This window comes from Kogia breviceps, chromosome 12, assembly GCF_026419965.1.
Source record: "Kogia breviceps isolate mKogBre1 chromosome 12, mKogBre1 haplotype 1, whole genome shotgun sequence".
NCBI lineage: Eukaryota > Metazoa > Chordata > Mammalia > Artiodactyla > Physeteridae > Kogia > Kogia breviceps.
The window spans coordinates 24120787-24146873 of NC_081321.1; the positions used below are offsets into that span (position 1 = coordinate 24120787).

General features: G+C 36.7%; 1 protein-coding gene and 1 non-coding gene across 37 annotated transcripts in view; one reads left to right on the forward strand and one right to left on the reverse strand.

Annotated features, from left to right (window-relative positions):
• Nucleotides 1-214: 214 nt before the first annotated feature.
• The window catches only part of CAPRIN2 (caprin family member 2), a 41349-nt gene continuing 15476 nt past the window's right edge, over nucleotides 215-26087 (reverse strand). For 7 of the 36 annotated variants that reach the window (XM_067008994.1, XM_067008993.1, XM_059080834.2 and 4 more), the window contains exons 6-19: nucleotides 24979-25061; nucleotides 22773-22940; nucleotides 21782-21825; nucleotides 20203-20877; nucleotides 17577-17699; nucleotides 15664-15745; nucleotides 14566-14621; nucleotides 11613-11717; nucleotides 10163-10309; nucleotides 6569-6737; nucleotides 5031-5213; nucleotides 4222-4322; nucleotides 2336-2399; nucleotides 215-1139 (exon numbers count right to left, since the gene is read on the reverse strand). In XM_067008994.1, the coding sequence (XP_066865095.1) occupies nucleotides 571-1139; nucleotides 2336-2399; nucleotides 4222-4322; nucleotides 5031-5213; nucleotides 6569-6737; nucleotides 10163-10309; nucleotides 11613-11717; nucleotides 14566-14621; nucleotides 15664-15745; nucleotides 17577-17699; nucleotides 20203-20877; nucleotides 21782-21825; nucleotides 22773-22940; nucleotides 24979-25061 (2569 nt within the window). In that variant the 3' untranslated portion in view covers nucleotides 215-570. Of the gene's footprint in view, nucleotides 1184-2335; nucleotides 2400-4221; nucleotides 4323-5030; nucleotides 5214-6568; nucleotides 6738-10162; nucleotides 10310-11612; nucleotides 11718-14565; nucleotides 14622-15663; nucleotides 15746-17576; nucleotides 17700-20202; nucleotides 20878-21781; nucleotides 21826-22772; nucleotides 22941-24978; nucleotides 25062-26087 lie in introns of all 36 variants that reach the window. The other 29 variants (XM_067008999.1, XM_067008998.1, XM_067008997.1 and 26 more) reach the window with 20 other exon arrangements.
• On the forward strand, nucleotides 13457-13568 carry LOC131767561 (U6 spliceosomal RNA). The gene has a single exon (XR_009338765.1). It is a non-coding gene; the product is annotated as a U6 spliceosomal RNA (small nuclear RNA).

Genomic DNA, 26087 nt, shown 5'->3' on the forward strand with positions numbered 1-26087 from the left:
CAGTGGAAAACAGATGTAATCTTTTGATGAATGATATGTATAATAACAGAGAAAAGTAACTCTTAAAAGGAGCTATTATATATAAAAGGCTTATTTTAAAATAATAGTATGAACCCATGAACAGATTCCCATTCAAGAGTTACCAGTGATGAACACTAAAACTTAAACATTTTACTTCTTAACTAAATGTTTAATCAAGTAAGAACACTGAAGATGCATGTAACTTTTTTATTGAGGCACAACAAGGCATTATAACTTGCCTGAACTTGAGGCAGTTAGTTTAGTAAGCTGAACGTTAATACAGTTAAGGATTAAGTGCAAACAATATACATTCACAGCTTGACTAGCGAGGCTACATCACAATTTATAAAGTGCCAGATTAGTGCTAATTGTCATTCAGCTTGAAATTTTTCACCACGGGGAGGAAAACAAAAAAGTAAGGACCTCCTCCTTCCTCTAGGAATGAACACATTTTCCTAAACCAATCTGTCAGAAGGGCAAGGACTACTTTTCCTTTATTCCCACTAATCAGAACACCATATCCTTTTATTGTCAATTCTGTACTGACTTTCAATCTTGGTAAAGAAGATAGCCTGAAAACGTAGAATATTTCCAACTACTTCCATAAATTGCTCCTCTGTGCAAACGTAACCATATCTGGTCTCCCTGGAAGAGCTGAAGAATTGCATGATTGCTAGCAGTTTCATGGTCTGGAGCACCATCATTGGCATAGGCAGATACCAAGACCTCTTCATTCTTCATGAGGTTGACATACAGTGGCACATTCACTGCCAGCTTTAGCATGTGAAAAATGAAAACGTAAGTGCCATTCACCGGGCAATTAAATCTACCAAGCTGAAGATCAAAAGTTTCTCCCAAGTTGTTCAGAAGAAGATCAAACACAATAGGTTGGTCTAACGTTCCAGGGGCAAGATTGGAGGTTCTGGCTGCTGAGAAGGCAACTCGCATCTGCTGAGGCAGGGGATACACGTGTACTGGCAGTATGGTGGCTGCTGGGTTTGTCACGGGCACATCCACAGGGGTCATGCTACGGGAGTCTCCTTGTCCAGAGTCACCACTGTTAAAGGTTTCGTTGTCTCTTTCTGGGCTGCTCACCTGAGAAGAATCACTCCACCCTGCTGTTTTATTAGCAACAGTGAGTTTCTCATAATGAAGCAGTTAGCTTTGAACACAATATTTAACATTAGTCGGCTACTGAAATACAGATAAAAATACATTTTATAGTAAATTTTTTTTAAAAAGCAATAAAGTATAGCCACAGTATACTCTTCTAGATTTCTCTGACAATAGGCTTTTCTACTACCATGCTAAAGCCAGAAAGGACCTGGATGATTTTGTCCAGCAGCCTCATTTTTTTTTAAATATTAAAAAAATGAGGCCCCCAAAGGTTGGATAACGTAACGGTAGTTATGGTTATAGCAGCGTCTAAAACCCAGGTGTGAACACTCTTTAATTTTTTACCTTTCTCCCATAATGCTGAGCTCTTAATTCCTCAGTGACAAATCTACTCTAAGTATCTAACGGAGAAGGACTCAAGAAAACTGAGATTACATGGAAGTAGCAACCTCTGGAACTACTAGCCTACTAGACGTTCAAACATATTTTGTTATGGTACTAAAGCCCCATAATAAATGCTTGTTCTTTACTTCTAAGTTAATGTGGTTATCATAAAATTTTAATGTTTTCAGTATTGTACAAAAACACTGCTCAGATAGAAGGCAAAGATAATGTGAACAGTGGCTACTTTCTTAAAAGGAAAAGCTTCTCGTTTCTTGTGACAAAGTTAACCTTCAGGAATTCTTGATTTTCTCAGTTACACTGAACCTTTTAATAGTACCTTCACATTTTAAGAAGTATTAAAAGTATCCTGCTTTTGTTCAAGTCATTGTGTCTTAATTGTTGTTTATTCCTATCTATCAATGTACTAAGGGGCCCTAGAGTATCTAGAAGTGCCCATTATTCCAAAACCACCATCCTGAAATATCACCTGAAACTATATCAAGTCAGCATAAGTGAATATGCATCAAAGGTTAAATTATGCTCTGGTGTCAAGCAAATTTAAAACACACACACACACACACACACACACACACACACACACACACACACACACACACACACTTAAATTGACAAATGATTTCCACAGCCCTTCTACTAGTCTAATATCTCCCTCAGATCTTCAGTACAACATTTAAGCAAACTGAAAACCTCAAAAGATGAATGCTAATATACTTTGGGGAGAACCTGACAAAGGATGAAGAGAGATCTAGAGGTATGTTTTGGGTAAATAAACTCCTCAGTTAATTATCCTTACCTCTTGAATTTGCCCGAGGACCACCAGATGTTCCTCCTCGCTTGTAACACTGCTGGAAATTATCCTAAAATGAACACATAATATCTACCTTAGCACCAAAAATGCAAAACGGTAATTAGTTATTACTGGCAGATAAATTTGTAAGACTAAGTCCTCCTAGCCCTTGATCTAGCCTTCTCCAGCAACCAAAGGGGCTCAGATGACACCAAGAAAAACAAATAAAGCCAGAGTCACAGTAGCAATATTTGCTTCATCTGTTAATTAACCTGACAAATCAGATATGTTAATACTTGCAGAAACAAGAAAGCATTTAGAGAACACTACGTAAAAGACACAACGCTAGGTAATGAGGGAAATTCAGAAATATGTCCTGGTCCTCCATGCCTCATCTCAATATAAAAGGAGATGAGAAAGCAAAAATACAGACAATTTCAGTCTTGCTCTATTTATAAACCAAAGTGTGAAGACAATTACAAACTATGTTAGGGTTTTGTTTTGACAGGGAAATTGATAAGAATTATAATGTATGAACGTATTATTGCCTGGAATCTTTAAGAAAAAATGTTCAAGAGGCAACATTTCAAACTGACTCCCAAGTATGGTGAAAGTCAGCCCCCATGCAAGTCATGAAAAGAATAATTAATGGTGTAATCAGATTAATATCAATACATGTAATAAAAAATTTAAACAGGACAAGAATGTATACAGTAAAAATAATAATTAATTTTCCTACCCCAAACTCCCAATCCTCTTCCCAACAGCACTACTATCATTGATATCTTATGTTTCCTCAGGAAGAAATTTAAAGCAGCACACAAAAATACTAGAATACTGGTATTAAAAACAGATAGCTCCATTACTGAAAGACCACATTAACCAAACTTTTCCTTGCACACACAGTACGTGACAATCAAGTAATAACAGTTAATATTTGCATCCTTGATATATGCAAAGCACTTATGTATGTATATGACTTCATTTAATCCTCAGAATCTCTCATAGAGTAATCCTCAACACTTCAGAGTAAGATAAGTAACTCAAACAGATGAGTCTTCACCTAACAGATAAGGAACTAAAGCTCAGAAAGTTTACATAACATGCTCAAGGTCACACAGAGAGGAAACTGGTGAGATCAGAGGTCAAACCCAAGTCATTTAGGTGACCTGGTGTGTTCTCCAAGGTGTGTTCTTCAATATTGCCTCTGCATAGACATCTATCTTACCTCACGTAACCGTAAGCTCCTTTGTATATTAACAACAGAACTCAGTATAATACCACATACATACTTAAAGGTTTGTAAAACTTCAAAACTGAAAATGCTAATGTAGTATAAATTCATATCCATATATGACCAATGACAGGGAGTTCCCAAGGGCTGTTCAAGTGGAATGTGTACCATCCTCCTATCAGTCTTTTATCACATATAGTAAAGAAAATCTGCTGAACTAGTCAATCAGGAAAAAAACAAAATAAAATCAAACTTACAAAAAAGGACTTTCCTATACTTGATATCTTAAAAAGTTAAGCTGAAGGCAATATAGTAAAGACCATGGGCTCTGGAGTTAAGAAACTTGCATCTAATCTTAGTTCTATCATTTACGTGCTGAGTGACCTTAGATAAGTTACTTGTTTCTGAACCCCAGTTTCTCTTCTAGGATGGTGGAGTAAATGAATTAATGCAAACTTAATAAAGTCCTTAAGACCTCCTAAGTTCCATGTAACAGGCAGTTGTCATGTACCCTACTTGGGTTACTAGAAAAGCTTCCAGATCCACTCTCCATATAGTTACAAGAGTGTCTTTACAAAACAAATTACAACTCTGCTAGAGTTTAGTTACCAGCTTCACATCAATTGTACTATTGTTCAGTTACAACAATTATTCTTACCCTTTGGGAATAAGGTGTTCCAGGATACTCTCTAGCTTGGAACTGTAGCTGGCTATAATTTCCATTGGAAATTGAAGGAGGTCCTCTATAGGTATCAAAACCTAATAAACAAACAACTTACATAAAATTATGGGCAAAATTACACTAAACTTTTCAATAGTCTGTTCTACACCACTTAGAAAGTTAAACTGACCCTATAAAGCCATCATTAGATTTATGCCTTCTTTAAGCAAACTCCATAATACTGTTTCCACAATAAAACACACATTTATAAAAAATCACAGACTTCAAACAAGCCAACTGTAGAAATTTACTATTGCTGGGATGCAGGTGGGGTTGGGAAAGGATGGTTGGTTAAGGCCTTGGTCTAGAGTACTTCTGCCAATACCAGCAGTGACTAGAATACTTGGAACTGTATCTAACTTAAAAGCGTGTCACTATCATTGTCTCAAAGTTTTCATCTGTGGTATATACGCTGACAACTAGGAAATGGGCACTGTCTTAAATATGACATGTTTTGAGCCAGCCAAGTCAATTAACAGAAGAAAGAAATTATTCAAATATGAAAACCAAAACTCATCCCTGGAAAAAAACAAAATGCTCAACCTTTCACTACAGTAAGTCACAGGATCGATCTGTTTTTCATTCAAAGAGTTCCTCCGTTATAGACAATAGACATATTAGAAATACCATATTTTGCAGAAATAGGGAATTCTCTACTACATTATAAATGGAAACCACAAAAAGGAACAAGGTAAAGTAAGAACAGTTTGAGTCAAGTAAACATACAAATTTTATTCAGAGCATACCTTTATAACCACCAGGGGACCGATACGAATTGGTTAGTAATCTCCCACCACGAGTACATCCTCTAACAGATCCCCGGCTATTGACAAATGGTTGAGAGGGTCTGGGAAATACATTCGTCTGTGCTGGGTAAAAGGCAAGGCTACCATTGCTTACTTGAATAGTTCCATCAGGATAACTTGCTGCTTAAGGAAACAGTTTTAGAGTCCAAGAGTTAAATGGTAATAAAAGTTTAATATTCTTTATACTTAGAAGTCAGTGTATATCAAAACCTTTAATACAACTTTCTCCCTTTTTTAAAAAAACAGATGCTATTGATATGTATGTGGATATACAGAGAGACAGATATCTCTCTATATATATATATTTAAGTAATAAAATATTATTCAGCCTTAGAAAGGAAGAAAATTCTCACACATTCTACAATACAACATGGATGAACCTTGAAGACATTATGGTGTTACAAAAGGACAAATACTCTATAATTCCACTTATATAAGTTAAGTATTTAGAGCAGTCAAATTCATAGAGTAGAATGCTGGTTGCCAGGAATTACAGGGAAAGGGAAATGGGGAGTTAGTGTTAAATGGGGAAGATGAAAAATTCCTAGAGATGAGTGGTGGTGATGGCTGCATAACAACCTGGATGTACTTAATGCCATAAAAACTGTACACTTAAAAATGCTTAAAATGATGAATTTTATGTTACGTATATTTTACCACAATTAAAGGAAAAAAACAGGCTAAATATGCCAGATCGAGCAGTAAAAGAAAATGAACTCTTATTAATACTGTAATTGAAAAGGAATATGACAAAAAGTATCCTTTATGTAAATCACCTGCCCTATGTTTTCACAGTAGAGGTGAGAAGAGAATGAGGTCATTTGTGGCTAGGTCCAGGGATTTACATTTACTACCTCTTGTGATTAACCAAGCAATTCGTTTGCTCCAGCTTAAGTTTTAGAAAACCCAGTAGGGGCCTGAAATACCAACATTAAAAATCTACAAGTGCTTCTTAAATTGGGAAATAACTACAAAGTTGCCATTCTTTCATGTATGTAGTAGAATAGCATGAACAATCAAAAGTGTCTCCCATCTCTAAGCAAAGAGTAGAATAAGCATACTAAATTATATCTTCACATTAATCAATGCTTTATTACAAGAGGGAAGAAAAAAGGCCAGATAGCCATCTGTGCTAACACGGAGTTAACAGAATGGTTTCAAAACCTTCATAAAAGCGGCTGGATAGTGCCTTGTGCACCTCTACCACTGCTGATGGTAATCAAAGCAATCGGATTTAAAAATAAAAGCCTACTTCAAGGTTAAATCAACCATCTAAGTTCTACCTCTACAAAAGTTAAAAGTAATAAGTGAACTTAACTAAAGAGACAAAAAAGCATTAAGTGTTTCTCAATACTTGAACATGTGAAAAGATAAGGCTTACTAGTCAAGAAAGAACCTCTCAAGTGTCACTACAGACTTCCTTTCCATTTAATTAGCTCTCATCTAAGTCTTCCAAATATGATACACAAAGATCTTACCAGACTCTTGAGAAAGGACAGTTTGTTCTACGTGTATAGCTGGCAGTTGGCACTGGGGTGGTGTCTGTGTACTTGCTGTAGTAAAACTTTGATTGTAGCCAGGTGAATAAGGGGATTCTTTTATTTCTTGTTCTTTACGTGGAGGCAGAGGTGCATTAACATTAAATACCTTAAAAGACAGGGTACACTGAGTCATTTGTGAAGTTTTATAGAAAACAATTAAAGGTGACATTCAGCAAAACTCTGCAACATTCAAAAACTTCTATATGACGGGCAAAGGACTTGAATAGACATTTCTTCAAAGAAGATAAATGACCAATAAGCACATGAAAAGATGCACATCATTAGTCATTAGACAAATATAAATCAAAACAACGAGATTCTACTTCATACCCATTAGGATGGCTATTACGTAAAAAAATAAAAAAATAAATAAATAAATAAATAAAAAACCAGAAAATCTAAGTATTGCTGAGGGTGTGGTACAGCTGCCACCCTCGTGTAGTGCTGGTGAGAACGTAAAATGGTGCAGCCACTGCAGAAAATAGTACAGCGGTTCTTCAAAAAGCTAAATGCAGAATTCCCATTTACCAAGTAGAATTACCAAGTAGAATATGATCCAGCAATTCCACTTCTAGGCATATACCCAAAAGAACTGAAAGCAGAGACTCAAATATTTGTACACTAATGTTCATGGCATTCATACTAGCCAAAAGATGGAAACCACCCAAGTGTCCATCAGCAGATGAATGGATAAACCGAATGTGGTACATGCATACAATGGAAGGTTGTTTCACCATAAAAAAGAAGGAAATTCTGATCCATGCTACAACATGGACGAACCTTGAAAATTCTATGCTAACTGAAATAAGCCAGGTACAAAAGGACAAATACCGTGATTCCACTTATATGAGGTACCTAAGAATAGGTAAATTCATAGAGACAAAGTAGAATAGAAGTTACCAGGGGCTAGGATGGGGCAGGGGATGATGAAAAAGTTCTGGAAATAGATAGTGGTGATGGCTGTACAACACCGTGGATGTACTTAATGCCACTGAATTATACATTTAAATACAGTTAAAACAGTAAACTTTATGTTTATGCATATTTTACCATAGTAAAAAAAACCAAATTTCTATTTGATTTCTGACAGCAGTTAAACCAAGTACAAAAATTAACTCTCCTGCTATTACATTATAATAATGCTTACTGAGAATGAAAGCTATATAGGGGAAAAGGGTACTTTTTCAGAGATTGAAAACAAATGAAAAAAATCTGCCATTTACTGAATTCCTACCATGTAGCAGGCAATGATCTGTCCAGACTCTGGTCATCATCTATAATATAGCACTTCTGTTACTCTCTAGCCCCCTTATCCTGCTCCATTTTTCCTCACAACACATAGCATCTGATATAATATATATATGAATATTTTTCTCTCTAGCCCTCCCACCTCCATAATAAAGTATAAGCTTCTTAAGCACAAAGACCTGTCTATTCTCCATTGTTACAACCCCTAAGAACAGTGCCTGGCTTCATAACTACCTGTTTATTGAATAAATGAGTAAGCAAACAAATAAGAACCAATTTATACTGGATAGAATCCAAACAGGTAGGGAAGACAGACTGGCATGAGCAAAAAGGTATTGCGATGCAATGTGGCATCCTGCATGGGATCCTGGAAAAGAAAAAGAACACTGGTGGAAAAACTAGGGAAATCCAGATGAAGTCTGAAGTTTCACTTAAAAAACATAAAAATAAAGCAGGATAAGTGCTATTAAAAACTTCCAAAATACAATGAGAAGACACACCAGGAGCAACTAATCAGGACATAAAGATTTCAAAGCAGAATAAAAATCTGGATGTAATTTTTTCACTGAAAAACCCAAGGTACCTGCCTCTAGAAACAGGCAATTATTCTAAAGGTTAACTGACTTGTTTTATTGTTGCTGTTGTTATTATTATCATTTATCATTTTTGTCTCTCCCTTGCTACACACACACACACACACACACACGAATATAAGCTTCATGATAAAGGGGACAAATCCGTATTGCCCACTTCCTTACCCCCAGTATCTAGAACAATGCCTGGCATACAGTAATACAATGCCTGCCTCGAAAAATATATATGGTGAGTGAACAAATGAGCCATAGAATTGGAAATACCATAATTTAGTCAATCATTTCCCAGTTTACAGGCATTCAGATGGTCTCCAGTTCAGATTGGTTTTGTTGCGATTGCCTTCTAGTGCTGTTATATACAACGTATCTTCAGGTACTGAAGCATATCCTTAGCTACGAATGCCTTTGTTCCTGTAGTATGGATTCCTCAAGGTGAAACTTCTGTCACGGCTTTATGCTCCCTTTTTAAAAAATTTTAACAGGAAATGCATTTCCTAAAAGGTTGTGATGATTTACTGCCACATCAGCAGTGTATACAACTTTCTTATTTCTTTCCCCACTCTCGATAATGTCAACTGTTTTAATATTTTCCAATTTGTTGAATGAATAATGGTATTTTATTTCAAATCAAAATTTAAAATCTTAAAACACACACACACACAAAAAAAGGTATTGTGACAAGAATGTACAAGGCAAGCCCAGGGGACTGGTCTGGCAAGTTATACCAGACTTCAAGAGTTACTGAGTGTCGGGCAAAGGACTTCCAATTTCATTCTATAATGGACCAATATTTGCTTTTAATTAGGAATAAGAAAAAGTCAGTAAAACCAATGTGGCAATACGGTGTAGGATGGATTGACAGGGATAGAGGGAAAGCAAGGACACAAAGCTGTGCTAGCAGTGGCCAAGCAGGAAGTAATAAGATTAGTGAATTCAGGGGTGTGAATTCACCAGACCATCTCCCTGCGTTGTGCGCGCTTTCCACTACCACTCCACTGGCCCCATCCCACCACCGTCACACGGAAGTACCTGGAGTGGGACGTTAAGCACCATCAGGAAAGGTACTTATCGGCTAAGACTTTTTGCTTTTTCCTAAAGCAAAGTTTTACACTTATTCTACGTTTATAGAGAATAAACATACAAACCTAGTTGAAATATCACCTTAAAAAGTTTTACACTACAATTTGTAGCAGAATATGTAATTCAAAATACCACAGAAATCTGAACAACTCTCCAAAACCCAGATGAGATGAAGAAGAAATCAAATGAAAGTTTCAACAGTGATAGAACACACAAGTATGTGTGCTGTATTTCAGGTTATTGATGCCATGGGAACATTACTACTGTGATATTAGTAATGGTTAGTATTATTAAGCTACTTACAGAAAATTATGTTTCTCACTCATATTTCATTTATTTAATATGGGTCCTCAGCTTTGCCTGCCACTAATTTTCAGAGGGGAAAATGCCCTGATAAAATTTCCATTCAAAATTATTGAGGCTTTGGATTTAATACTCTTCCCACACAAACAGTATTTCCATTGGACAAATGCAAATTCTACCAGCCCAAAAAAGAGTAATAGAAAAGGCAAATTTTTTCACATAGTACCTAATGTAAGAGATGTAAGAGAAACAATAGCTTTTTAACAGGAATAATGAACTGCAATCATCATTCACATTTCATACTCACTGTCTGCATGGCTTGAAAGGGTGCTGTGTTAATAGTTACTGAACTACTACTTGCTGGAGGTGACTGGAAGCCCTGTTCAGAGCCCTTTGACATGGGAGGATTTGAAGAAGCTAGTGAAGACGGTTTCTTGCTTGGGGGAACTGCTGCCTAGGGAGGAGAAATGCAATATCAGCCAATCACCTGCCATACAATAAACAGTTAACTTACACTAAACCCCAGACTGGCATAAGTCAGCAAGTCCTATAGGACGACATTTGGACACAGGAATGCAGAAGAATAGCTTTTGCTTACAATTTCAAATCTCAATTGCTGAGGACGCACACTAGCATTCGCTTTGCACAGCTTGCTGACTACGTGAGAATCTTACTATTAATCAGTCTAACAGACGAGGGGCTGAACTTTTTATGAGTACCTAGTCCTTTTCAAACCCTGTAATGGTATTTTCCAGTTCAGAATCTAGTATTATTCCAAATTTATACAGAAGAATTAGGCTTAAGAAAAACCTTGGGTTAGTTACTTAGTCAGTGTTAGTTTTTCTCTATTTTAAAGTCTTATTAGTGGATTCCTCAGTCAGCTGCCTCAAAAAAGAAAACCAAACCTGAGCTAATCTAAATAACTCTTAACTAAGGGAATAAGCAAGTCCTTAATAGATTATAAAGCCAAATGCTTTAAAAGATATGAAAAAACCAATACCAATGAGATTTTGAAGCAGACAGCTGTGACTCACTAGGTGGCAAACACTTCCTCTTCTTAAAATAAGGAACCGAGTAATTTCAATTTAGACCAAGTCAACACCATAAAAACTAATGCTTACCTTTATTTTCTTATACAATGAACACAAATTCTCATATAATAGTTAACCAAAAAATAATAATAAAACCTAAGAATTGCTAAATTAATCCAAAAAATCATCCTATCTTGCTATATCTAGCTCAAGGATTTGCTCAAACACAGCAAAAACTTTCACTTGAGAATCAAGAGGAAAAACGTAATACTGTCAAGATGCTTTGACAAAATTAGGCAAAAAGAGAATGTAACTCATTCCAATTGAGTCAGTGCTAATATTAAAACTATAAAGTTATTGAGTCTTCTGTTACATGGATGGAAAGATTTTTCTCCTAAGGAGTCCTTCAATATGAATACAGTGAGAAACTTGAACTAACCCTACCCTTACCTAGAAATTTTCATTTTTTTTGACACTAGCAATTTGGACATATTTATTGTTTCTGAAAAGGCAATAATACACTATTAAGTCCCTTTATACAGTAAGGTCACAATAAAGTTAAAGTTACCTGTATAAGTTCCAGGACTACAACATCTATAGAAAGCAAACATTAGTAAGGTAGAAATGTTAAATCATTAAACTGATTACGCCTGGAATTCATACAATAAGCTGGTTCTGCTATTCTTTAAGACAGAAAAGAAATTAAGACAATTGGTCTCTTATTACCTCAGGAGTCTCTGAGGTCATAAACTCTGTTTCAGATCCTGAAGAGGCCTGATCGGTAGTAACCAAGCAAGCATTTGAGCTACAAGTAACTGGAGAAGCAGCAGCCTAAATACAGGAAGATATAAAACATTGTAAAAGGCACATTTTGTTCACTTTATATTTCTGGGGCCCTGGGCTTCCTAACACGTTACTCTCGTTGAGCCATCACTAGTGCCAAGTGGTATGCTAAACACTTTTAATACGTATTAATATATTTAATCCTAACAATAACCCTGTGCAATAGGTACCACTATTCCCATTTTATTCATAATCAGGCAGAAGCAAAGAAAGTTAAGTAATTTACCCAAGGTCACACTAAAATTAAGCAGAAGAGCTAAGATTCAAACCCAAGCAGTCAGCTACATTGCCTGGCCAGGCCTAGTCACCAGAGCTACACGTCTAATCCCATCCTCATTTATCAAGATGCTTGGCCCTGGAAATCTGGGGTCAGATTTTCTATCAGGCTCTCAACAGCAGTTCCATGGGAGATGAGCCCAGGGTACATTAACGCTCTAGGCACAGGCCTGCCAGGGATCATGACAGCTATGCTTTTACTCTAAGTGCTCTCAGCGTCTTAAAGAAGTCGGCAGAAGTATAACTAGAAAGGATAAGCTCTACATAAATCACAATAGCACCAATATTCTAAGAAAAATTGAAGCTAATACATATAAAATACAAATTGGGAGAAAGCACAGTAGGAACTAATGCTGTGACAACTGTAACCAATTAAAAACTAAGAGAGTAGCTAGGAAGGAATGCTACGGCACAACAGGTACTAGAATGTAAGAGAGATCCATAAAATTCTAGCAATGGCAAGGTCTGAAGTGTCGGTACATCTACTCCTTTTATCTAAATGTTTCAATGTGGTTCTCAGAAGCCCAAGTAATAAAATGGGTTAAATAGAAACTAATTAATGGTAACCAAATATCAGAACCGTTATGTCTCAGTGACCTTCTAGAAAGGTTCATCATGATATGCCACTTCTTGATAAGGAGATGGGGACCAAGTTTTACAAAGTCTCATGGAAGACCTTTAAAAGGTCTTATGGAGAAAATTTTGAAATCCTTTAGAGCATTTAATATACCTAAATAAATAGGTATAATTTAGATCTGACCAAACTATTAGAATTATTATAAAATGGTAGTGTTTCTAAAAGTAGGCCTTTCTTCTGGTCCTCTCATTAAAATAATGAGACAACCACCCAAAATAAGTGAGACTGGCTATTGTGGGGACATAACTAACTCTATCGCCAACGAAAAATTCAAAGATACTAAGTTAAGGCAACTTGGCCCACTTGATAGTTAAGCTTTGAATTTTAGTTAAAATTATAATTAAATTCCTTAAAATAATATATATGAATTTATATATATGAATTTTAGTTAAAACGTTAACTTAACAAAAAAGATAAAGAAACATTCTTTAGATTAGTATTTATTTAGAAGTTATGGCAGCTCTTGCTTCCAAATTATTGCTCCTGAAGAAGACCGGCTGGAGTTCGTTTTAAGTACTGCTGAGTAAGCATGATGTTTGAGGCCAGTGGTTCCAAAAAATGGATGTGCAGATTCAACCAGGGAGCAGATTAAAAAGACAGATGACGAGACGACACCCCTGGAAATTCTGACCCTACAGGTCTAAGGTGGTATCTAAAAACAGTCATCCCTCAGTATCCACAGGGAATTGGTTCCAAGACCCTCTATGGATACCAAAATTCGCAGATGCTCAGGTCCCATAGTTGGCCCTTCATACCCGTGGCTCCGTAACTTCGGATTAAACCAACCTCAGACCCGTAGTACTCTATGTATTTAGTGCTCACTTCGGCAGCACATATACTAAAATTGGAACGATACAGAGAAGATTAGCACGGCCCCTGCGCAAGGATGACACGCAAATTCGTGAAGCGTGGTACTCTACGTATTTAGTGGAAAAAACCCATGTATAAGTGGACCCGAGCAGTTCAAATGCATACTGTTCAAGGGTCAACTGTAGGTACTTTTATTAAAGTGACCAAGTGATTCTGATGTAGCCATCCCACAGGCATGCCCTGAGAACTACCAGACTATTGGTTTATCAACAAAAATCTTAACTTGTCACTTGAAAGCCTCACATAGAACCTAAAAGCTAGACCAGATAACATGGAATTCCTTAGTTAAAGCAGTGACTGGGGTGAGGGACCCTGCTTAACAAACACATTTTGAAAACCGAGCTGCATCTTAAACTAAATATAAACCACTGTAAACAAATGTTATTTACTCATAAGTTTTTGGAAGGGAAGGCAACAACTGCTGAACCACCTGATCAAAATATTTAACCTACTGTCAAAGCAGTTGCTGTCTAGAAAATTGCCATAAGGTTTTCAGAGGGATCCTGAGGAAAAAAAAAAAATTTTTTAAGTAATGACCAGAAAACTAGCAAATCTTGAACTTACTATGGATGGAAATGCAATGTGGCATTTACAGATCTCAATGATCTGGTCCCTTTAGAACTCTAAGTGTGTTCTGTGAAAATTAGTTCATCAGAATGTGAGATATATGTAGGCGGGTGGGACTGGCTAACCATAAGTTAAGCAAAATTAGTTTCTTTCTTTACACCCTTTACTCTGCCAATATACTAAGTGACTTAGGTAGCTCAACAGCAAAGTAAGATTCCCAAAGTACCTCCGAATTCTTCAGGATTACTCTTTCCTTACTAACATCAGCTAACCTTCTCTATTATAACAGATGACTTCCCCATGTTTATTAGGGAACCTTTTGAGAACCAGCTGTACTTAATCTAAAAAACGAGATAGCCTTAGAACATTTTCAATTACTTCATTAGGTATATTAGAATCAGTGAGTCTGATCATTCTTGCCAAAGCAAGAGTTTCCTCCCCGAATAGCAAAGAAGAGTACATGAAAGATCAGTCTGGAAGAGTTACCTGTAATGGCTCTTGAAGAAAATCACTTTGATTGGATAGATTTTGTTCTGTAGATGCTGCAGAGAGTGAAATCAACAGTAAACTACTGAGGGAGGAGAAAACTTTATGCATACCAACTGGGTGGAAACTGAAGTTTATACTTTATAAAACAAAGCAGTATCTGGAAGAACTAGCTCCCAAGTCCTTTCTATTGTAGTAGAGCTCTAAAAAGAGTCAGAGAGAATTACAGAAGAAAAGAATACTCGTTCCATCAATGGACAAAAGCAGCATTTCAAGGCTTCCAAAAGAAAAGAACTATGACTTTTAAAAAACTGGTCATTGTAATCTGGATGATAAAACCTGAGCTATCATGAGCAGTAATTAGCTGATACACTTTAAGTTACAAGTGCAGGGGTCATCTGGCTCTTCAGTTTTTTTTTTCTCTTTGATCATGTAAATTGAATATACTTTCCAATTACATAGTTTCAGTTTGGTTTCTTCTTATTAATCTCTATCACTTTTGTTAATTACTCTCTCTTCCTCCTCCTTACCCTACCCAGGAATTACTGGACCAGTCTTCTGGTTGGTGTCTACTGCTCACTGCAGCTGACCTATGGCTTTGATTATGTCATTCCACCTCTGAGATAAACTAGTGTAGAACAAAAAGCCCAAAGTCTGAAGCATCAGACCAGATTCACATCCGGGCTGCATCATTAGTTACTGTGTTAACCTGTGCACTGAATACCACTGATGTAATTTCACTCATAGTTAGGATCCAAAAGCCTCCACACTAGACATACAGAGTTGAAAGAAGTCAAGCAGGTTCTAGTCAGAATTCCCTCCAAGAAGAATATAAAAAGTAGCAAAGACAACTAATATTGTGTACTTCCATTCACCGATCTGGAGACCTTCTCTAAAATGCAAACAGGTCAGTTGGGTACACTGACATCCTCATGGTAATTTACCCCTATGTAACTCTGATAACATATGTACACATTTAGAAAAAATTAACACACAGACATAGTTTAACCTTAAGGTAATCTAGAGCAAAATTATATGTAAAAGAAGTAACTGGAAAAACAGCTGTAGGTCTAACAAGTCTTAAGAATGAGGACATACCTACTGGGCTACCTGGAGTAGCTGAAGGCGGCTGTGATGATGGAATTGCACTTGGAGGTTTGTCAAAATCCAGAATAGATTCCTAAAGACAAGAGTGTAAATAATGAGTAAAAACAAAGATTATCATTTGTTGGTAAAGCTATTACCATTAAATTATTTATGATGTTGTCAACTGCTTATTAGCTATAGGAATCTAGCTAATAACTATCTCAAGATGTTAATAACTTAGTCTTTATAGGAGAAGAAATTGAGAATTAAAAACGAAATCTAAAGTACCTGTCAAACCTTAATACTGTGTCAGGGGCTTCCCTGGTCATGCAGTCATTAGGAATCTGCCTGCCAACACAGGGGACACGGGTTCGAGCCCTGGTCCAGGAAGATCCCACATGCCGTGGAGCAACTAAGCCCGTGCACCACAACTACTGAGCCTGTGCTCTAGAGCCTGCGAGCCACAACTACTGAGCCTGCATGCTGCAACTACTGAAGCCCACGTGCCTAGAGCCCGTGCTCCACCACAAGAGAAGCCACCACAATGAGAAGCCCGCGCACCACAACGAAGAGTAGTCCCCACTTGCCACAACTAGAGAAAGTCCACGCACAGCAACGAAGACCCAACACAGCCAAAAATAAATAAATAAAACAAATAAATTTATTTTTTTTAAAAAAAAGACTGTGTCCTGACTTCCCTGGTGGCACAGTGGTTAAGAATCCACCTGCCAATGCAGGGGACACCGGTTCAAGCCCTGGTCCGGGAAGATCCCACATGCCACGGAGCAACTAAGCTCATGCGCCACAACTACTGACTGAGCCTGTGCTCTAGAGCCTGCGAGCCGCAACTACTTAGCCCACGTGCTGCAACTACTGAAGCCTGAGTGCCTAGAGCCTGTGCTCCACAACAAGAGAGGCCGCTGCAATGAGAAGCCTGCCCACCGCAACAAAGAGCAGCCCCCGCTCGCGGCAACTAGAGAAAACCCGCGCGCAGCAACGAAGACTCAATGCAGCCAAAAATTAATTAATTTATTAATTAATTTTTAAAACAAAGACTGTGTCAAGTGTTAAAACTTTAATAGTAATTCTAAGGCCAAGTTAGGAAAAGAAAACTCCTGACTTGAAGTCTTAAACGTTAATCCTAGCGTAGACTGAGCCCTCATTTTTATTACAACCAATGAGAGGGTCTAATTATTTTATCTCAACCACTAAACTAACTCATGCTCTTAGAGACTTTCATGACAAGAAGGCATCCTCTTCTCCCATCTGCCTATCCTGGTTATCCTAAAAATATTTCCAATGTTTTGAGTACTTAACTTATATACTTACAGTGATCATTTTAGGTCTTTTATTTATCAAATAATCTGAAGAGGTATGCAATTCCCTCACTTTACAAATAAGCAGAAGGTTGGAGGTTAAGTAACTTGCCACAGATTATACAACTGGTAACTCTGGTAGAAGTGGATTTAAATGCAGGTCTAATTCCAAAGCTTAAAATCTTTTTACTACACAAAAATCTCTTATTTGCCTACTTCATCCCTCAGTAATACCATACTATTCTGAAATTCTGTAAGAGTCCATATGACACAATTTAGCATGTGTCATAATGAATGTCTCATGATTATCTACACACAGCAGCAGCAATATCATTTGAGCACTTTAAGCTTCTTACATGTTTAATTCATTTTATTACTCACAACAAACAGGAATAGGAACTATTATCATTTTTTTTTTTTTCAAAAAAGAAACTGAGGCAGAGTTAAGTAACTTGCCTAAATTCTCAGAGCTAGGAAGTGGCAGAACGGAGATTTGTACTCATTCTGGACACCAGAATCTATGCTCTTAACAACTGCATTTAATGCTGCAGATCAGAAGCTAGTAGCCCCGTGACTATCATTTAAGATTCACTTAATAATGACTCATACTTGCATAAAGTTACAAGTTCCTTGAATCTGGGTCATCAGATCCTGCAGTTTTTCTTTCCTCAATACTGGATCCTTTGGAAGGGTAGAGGAAGAACCTACAGGCTGATGCATAGGCTTAGGCACCTATAAGATAAACCCATAATGTATAAGAGTGAAATTCAAATTCAAAAGCCTAATTCAGGAAACTAAGCTTATCACTACATCTTAATGTAATCAAAACACATAGCAGTGCTCATTTACAGATTTATCTCAGGTAAAGGATTTCCACACAAATGCATTTTCTAAGCAATTTAAGCAAACTTTACATGTTTCCTCCTTCAGAACAACTTTAATGGGAAATGTTTCTAAACATCATCTTTTTAAAGGGAAGGCCCAGAGCAACAGAACTTCCTTGATAGAAGTTCTCTCATTATGGACATCAGTTACCCTGTGTCCTCTATGATGAGATGCCACTGACTATAATATAAAACACATCAATGATTTTTTTTCCCCAGGGAAAAAAATTACTACTACCACATTAAATATACATCCCATTTCTAACACATATCTGATTTCAGAAACAGTAAGATGTAAAAACATATACATATATATCCCAGAGTTGAGGAAATATACTATTATATTCTGTTATACAGTAGCTATACTTTGGGGGGGGGGAGGGGGCTACTGATGTTTAGAAGGTGGTTTGCCCTCCTGCTAAATTTCTTAAGATTGCTGAATACCCTGAAATAGACCTCATGTTTATGGTTATTTCTTACAGGTATCAGCAAGCCTGTCCCTACCAGCTCCTCTTCTCCACCTTCTAATTCACTAGGAAGTCACACAGCTAATCTTGTCAACAGTGTCATAAAATAACTGTTAATAGACCCTAAGGGAATATATGAAAGGCTCTTGTAGGAGAAAAGTATGGACTTTAGTGATTTATTTCATGTTATCTAGTCTTTTGGCTTTGAACTCTATTTTGCCCTTGACAGTACTTGGTCATGTTCCAAACAGCTGAGATTTCAATACAGATAGAGGCAAATACTCTACTATACAGAGAAGCGTCCTCTCAGTCACTGAGAGACCCTGTAACTTCAATATAATGATGTCTGTGCCATAAGCACATTAAATGCGTTTTGACCTTTCCAATTAAACACCCTTAATTTTAAATACTATTCAGCAAACAGCACGGTATCAATATTCTGGTACGGTAAAGGTTCAGCACTGCTATACCTAGTGGAATTTTTAATTGCGGTTTTTTAAACAGCTTTATTGAGGTATTAAAATTGGGTTTTTAGATATAAATCTCTCAAAATCGTTGCTATATTACAATTACTGTCATGTGATATCTAGTTAATGAAAAAGGCTATCAATCTTCTGCAGGGGCAGGAAGAAGCTAAAATTGTATTACCACTTAAAGAAGAAGAAAGGAAAATAAAAGGAGACCAAGAATTCTAAAATTCTCTTCCCTTAAGGTAGAACTGAGGTGGGGGTAATTTATAAAATGCAATGCTTTGAATTCCCTAAGCAAAGGGTTTTTCTCCCCCCACCTTTTTTAACTGAAGTATAGTTGATTTACAATATCGTGTTAATTTCAGGTGTGCATCACGGTGATTCAGTTTTGTGTGTGTGTGTGTGTGTGTGTGTATTCTTTTTCAGTCTTTTCCCTTATAGGTTATTACAAAATATTTAGTATAGTTCCCTGTGCAATAAAGTAGGTCCTCGGCAAAATGTTTTTCAAAATGTTAGAGGACCAAAGATTTCCCAGCATGCCTTTGGCTAAAATGGTGTGGAAGTGCAGGAAACACTACTAGATGTATACGGAGAACACCGGGAGGGTAGCAAGTTCACATTTCTTAGCAAACAAGGTGGTAACAAGTCTTCAACAAGTCTGCAATGAAACAGTGGTAAGTAACTTATACTTTAATAAAAGACAACACTAACTAGTATCGTATCCAAGATTATTCATTATAAGGCTTCTTGTCTTACTGACATGGGTTATTTATCATTAGCAGAATGAGGCCTTATAGTTGAACTAAATCTCATACTCCAAACCTAATTACAGAATATTTAATTCCTATACTTTTCATCTGCAGAAGATTCTTTTGAAACAGAAATAGATAACTAATTCAGATCCTTCCCCAACTACTGCTTCTTCTGGAACAGGACACGAAAGATTCCTGTTTCTTCTCCTGACCATCTGTACCTTCTTCAAAGAGGACAGGCTAATTTGAGTGACTATAAATGAAAGAGAAGGAAGAGAATACAGAAAAATGTAACTTCTGTCAGAAAAAGGTCTCCTGCCTTTTGACATGCATTTACATTTCTCACTTCTTCAACATTATGGTCTTTTCTGAACTATCCACTATTTTGATGTTCTATCATGTCATTAAAATTTGAGCATTAAAACAGTATTTTCCAATTGTGGAAATTCCACTTCAGGTTAGGCACAAATGACAGATTAACTCCGCTCCCAATTTTCTAGGGAAAACAAATTATGCATTAAAGAGTTAAGTGAAATACTTAATACATTAATTCAACATGGGTTTTACTGATCTTTTCCTAAAGAGAACTTTTAAATTATCACTACCACAAATCTCTATTTACGCCTACATTGACAGGAACAAATCAATACAAATCAACTCACATCTTTGGGTTCTGTATTAAACTTCCTGGGCAGCAGCTGGTCATTTGGCATGAGGCTCGCTGTAGCTACCCCCCAGGACTTTGGAGAAATCTGTGATTGTGGTGTTAAAGGGTGTTTCTGACTCTCAACATTGTTTTCCCAGGATTTTGGAGTCTCTGGCGGTCTTGAATCCTGTTCTTCGCACATGGGAGCGGTCCATGACTTGGTGATGTCCTGCTCCCTCTGCACAGAAGGTGTCCAAGACTTTGGAGTTTGCTTCTTTGGATCCTGTTCTTTCTGCAGCTGAAGTGGCCAAGCCTTTGGTGTCTCCTGCTTCTGCTCCTCTTGAACGCATCCCACTTTGGACTTCAGGGCTTCTTGCTTCCACTGGCTGGGAGTTGGCTTGGTTTTCGAGACACCCTGCTTCTTCTGCTCTTCCTGCAGAGTGGGCCTGAGTTTTGGAACCTCTTGTTTCCTCTGTTCTAAGGTAACTGCAGGCTTTGATACCTCCTGGTGCTTCACGGAAGACTCCCAAGACTTGAAGGATTCCTGTTTCTTCTCCTGACCATCCGGTTCAGTAAGCACGTCCCAACATTTGGGGAGATTTGGTTTTCTAGCATAATCTGCTTCCCAAGATTGCTCTTCATCTCGTTTACTTGAATAATCTACTTCTGTCATGTAGCGTCTGTTAAGAAACTAAACCACAGGGAAAATGTGCTCAAGTCACAGTCTGTAGAAGACCTTGATGGGAATACTGAACTCCTATGTCCACTGGTCTGAGCCACTGCTGTGCTAACAGGAAACTTCTGACCTTGTCCTACCTGAAAAGAGTATTCTGCTTTTATGTCCATTCCTTTCCCCCTCAATTAACAGAAAGACAAACTTCAAAAGTATACTTCAGAAGTAGCAACCTATATTTGATTCACCTAAGACTGGTAAGCAGTGCACACCGTGGCGCCACATTTGCTTGACTCAGGCTCTTTTACCAAGGTTACTCTGCCTCTGCCAGGCTTAGGACCACCTGATAACTCCCTTCAAGTTAAGGCAGAGGGTAGTTCAACTACACAAAGTCCTACTCTTTACACTGAAGCCTTATGTTTCCTGAATTACCAGCCTTTTCTTTATTCCCATTATATATCAATCATACTGTGATTTTGCTTCTTCCATTCTTTTCGGCTTCCATGAATTCTGATGTCACTTCAAAAAGAGAACAAATGCCCTCTTCTATTACCAATATGAGTAAATTCTGGAAAGAGCAAAATCCCACCCATCTTCAAATTCCAATACAGGGACCAAAACCACCACCAGCAGCAGCTAACACCTGAGCCGTTCTGCGTGCCAGGCCAAATTGTAAGTAATTCAGATTTAACTCCTTCAAACCTCACAATAACCATGAGGCAGGCAGTTATTATCCCCATTTTACGTAGGAGGATAACAGACACAGCTGGGCTGTATATCTTGCCCAAAGTCATTAAGCTAATAAGCTGCAGGGCCAGGATTCAAGCTTCAGCAGTCTAGCTCCAAAGCCTCAGCTCCTAACCACAACATACAAAAGTCTCAAAAACCACAATTGACTGAAAATTACCTTTCAGTACCTTACCTCTTGTGGTTGTATCTCTGGCTGTGCAAGTTCCATAAGAGACTCTGAGAAGATAAAGGAATATTAAATAAGTACTAGGTAAACTACAAGTTTTTTGACTGATTACACTGTAATTCATCCTAGCAACAAATTTCAGAATAGTAACAGAAAAAGGATAGTGCGATTAAGTACATTCAGGGCAGGAGTAATTCTCACTATTGGGTGCTGGTCAAAAGCATGTGGTCTGAGGCTAGTTGAAGCTACTAGCTCTGCTTATATAAGACACTTTTCTGAAGTCAGGTTGTAGTTAAAAACTGATTTCTGACTGAAAATAGGACTATCTCCTCTTACCCACAAACACAGCTTCTTTCAGGTTGGATTTATAGCTCTGGTGCCATAGGGTAAACGAGAAATACTTGAATCTTGCTAGTGGCTACCAGAAGGCTGCTTGGACTACCTCCTTAGAAGGAATATTTTTTAAATAAATCCAGCCTCAACAATAAATAGCAAAGGTGCCATTTAGTCAAAGTATTTCTTCCCCAAGAAAAGTGGAATTTTGAAAAACATTTCTTTTACTGATTTTGGCAATTTTTTTCCTAAATCAATAAGTTAACCTTAGATTATTTACATTCTTGTTCTATACAGTATTGGAATGTACTATAACTCACATTTTAAACAACGGTTTTAAATGGAATGATCCTAATAGTTTAACAAAGAGTTAAACTTTAATAGTTTAACAAAGAATTCAAATTCCAAAAATGCCTCATTTTAACAGTGTACTCTCTTGTAACAAAGTATAACCTAATGTATCTATTAAGGTTGACCCTGTAAATCATGGTAGTAAAGCCTAGAGATGTGTCCTAAACCTAGGCTTATCCTGGGGCAAGTAAAGATTTCCATGCATGTAGAAAATAAAATTAAAATAAAGTAATCATTTTACAATGATTTGACTCATTTTGGTTAAGCGTTAAAAATGCAACCACTATAAAGAATTTCAGAGATCACAACAAACCTGACTCTTTGACAGATTCAGTCTTCGATAATTGTTTTTTCTTCTCTGATTTTATTAGCATTTCTTCCTCCAATGATACCTCTTTCTCCTTAGCATGTTTTGGAACTGGGATACTTTCAAAATAGCCTGAGTTCAACAATTTAGATAGTAGATCTTTCATGTGTTTGTCTAAGAAAGAGTGATTAAGACTTAGTTATCACATAGCCTAATAGTTCATGGAAAATTATTTGGAATAGAAATCCTAATATAATTTTATCCTAGTTGTAGTATGTCATTATAACAGTCTACACTGGGGGTATTCAAAGAACTGGTCGTACCATGAAAAGGAAATATGCAGTCCATCGTTACGTCATGCTGAATCAATATAAATTTTAAAAATCAGAATCCCAAAGTTTAGCAAGTCACTTAAGTTTCCCTGGGTCTCCATTTCCACCATTTGAAAAATGGCTAAAAATCAGAGACTCCAATCAAGGACTCTATCTAGTATGTTATAAAAGCACACATCTATTCCCTGAGCTGGGAGAAAAGTGATTTCTCCCTTTTGCCCCCAAGACATCACAAAAAGCAACTACTCTACCTTCCCCAAGTAATTAAGGCTTTAAGAGAAATAAACAACACAGTTCCTCAAACATAAACTTTAGAAAAACCTATTTTGGACAACCTCTAAAGAATTTTTAAAGTATAAAATTCCATGATTAAGATTTTACTCTTGAGTTATGCTGTATTTTGCTCCTAGCACATCACCATTTGATGATCAAGAAAAATCTTAAAATGATGTTATTAAAGTCACTGTACCATAAATAGGTCTAAAGTCTATTTTATTTTTTAATATCCACTAAAAACTTAATTCCCAAATTAAGCAAAGTTCTCATACTTGATTTGGATCTACTCTTCCTTTCACAGGAATACTATGACACAGATGACTTTTTTTTTTAAATCAAATTTGAGGTATAATTTACAAAATTCACATTTTAAGTGTACAGTTTTAACAGATGTTAACAGTCATGTTACCTCCACCATAACCATGATACAGAACATTTTAAACAACTCAAAAAGTTCCCTTATGCCCCTTTTATAATCAATCTCCTCCCCCTACTCCCTGGCAACCACTGACCTCCTATCATTCTAGTTATGTCTTTTCTAGAATTTCATATAAATGGAATCATACAATATGTTCTCATTTTTTCTCTGGCTTCTTTCACTCAGCATAATTATTTTGAGATTCATACATGCTGTTGCAGTATCAATATTTCATTCCCCTTTTCATTGCTGAGTAGATTCCATTGCGTGAATATATCACATTTTGTTTATTAATGGTCAGTTGGTGTACATCTGGGCTGTGTTCAATTTGGGACGGTTATGAATAAGCTGGTATGAACATTCGTGTACAAGTACTCATGTGAATGTATGTTTGCAATTCTCTCCGGTACTAGAAGTGTAATTGCTTGGTTATATAGCAAGTGCATGCTTAATTTTATAAGAAACTAACAAACTAGTGTCCGAAGTATTTGTATCATTTTGCATTCTAGCCAAGCAATAAACTCCTGTGCTTTAAACTTGAAAGGGCTTAGAAATTGAGACAGTTATTCATACTTAAATATTTTAAAAAAGGAAGAATCACTAGTAACAAAAATGTTTACCAGCTTCCAAGAGTTTTCATTATCCAAAACTAGTACACAAAACTGTGTACTTCACGTCCAAACATCTGTACTTGGTCATTTGGCCAAAGCCTATCTAGGAAGCCAAAAGGACTCTTTCTCTCCAGATCATTTCCGGACCAATAGACAACAGTGTTTCAATAGACTGTGGAGCCAAATCATTCTTATTTTTCCTTAAGCAGATCTGGTAGATAAGCCTTGAATATTAACAATATGTGGATTTAAGATTTGTAAATAGAACAGGTACTACCACGTGCAATAGAGAACTGAACCCCAAAATGGTCAAGCACTAAGTCCCTGGCTCTTGTTCCCAAATCACAGTGACTCGTCACCTCAAAACTCTCCCTAGGCTCCATTTCAGTGAGTACAATTATACAATAGCTGCTCTTAACGGAACTAAACACAGATATCATTCTGCCCATGAATCTAGTATTGTCAGACATGTAAGTTCTGATGGACTGACACAGTTTTGGCCCTCGATATCATACTAAACTCCTAGATGTAAAGTTTAGTATTTACTGCATAAGTCCAGAGTAGAGAAAACTCACATGTCGTTCCTACCACTGCTTTCTCACTACCTTCCAAAAGGTCCCAAAAGTACAAGGATGACTGCTCCATCTGGTCTTCAACGCTGACAAGGAAAAGCAGCAGCAGAACAAAGCGGCTTTAGAGGCACATATATTTATATATGGAGCAGTACAATTTATACAATATAACCCATCAACAATTAAGACATTCAATGTTAATTTTGTGGTTTTTTTTTTTTTTTTTTTTACTCTTTGGAAATGAAAAATTTTAATTTTATAAAAGATGACTAAATACCCATTTATGGATTTCAAATGTAAGCATTTTTCCTTAAAACAACTAAAATAAAGGTTTTAACCAAATACAGCTATTAAGGAATAGACCAAAAAGAGTTTAAAGCAATCAGTGTGGTATCCTTCATTATCAAGTACATGTCCTAGATAAAAAAAAAAAAATAAAAAACAGTGGAATGGAAGTATTAAAAACTGCATTCGTCTTTAAAGAGAGCAGCTCATTTTTCAAATCGTTTCACTTACATTTCACATATTAAAGTAAGCTACATTCCTTGGATCTACCAAAGTGAAGCAAGAGAAGGAAGCATCCCAATAGGTAATGACGAGGGAACAGACTATTGGGATGGGAATAAATATATATATATATATATAAAATATATGGCTATATATAGGTAGTTAAGCGTTTTATCAGGTTTCTTCCTGCACTGATAGGGCTAATTTCTAAAGCAGCTGAAATCTAACTGCTTTTGCACGGCTAACAGACACAGCATTGAAACAACCTGTATCTAATATACCAAAAGCATGGAGCTTCTGCTCATTAGCTGACTTACTCCATCTAAGCAAAAACAGTCAATAGATACTGTAGGAGAAAAAAATTAGGTTGCCTCAATTTGCTGGTTTCATATTTTAAATTATCAGATTTGTTTCTCAGTGTTTACTCACAGCCTAAGAAGAACATTAAATAATTCTTACTTTGACAGTTTAGTGATACTAATCAAGTTAAATTTTATTCACCTCCACTTAAGTACAGTAGTAAGGAGGCAAAGACTCCCAGGTAACACAACAGCCTGATATAATTACAAAAAAATTTTTAAGAATATACATAATTAGTATTATGG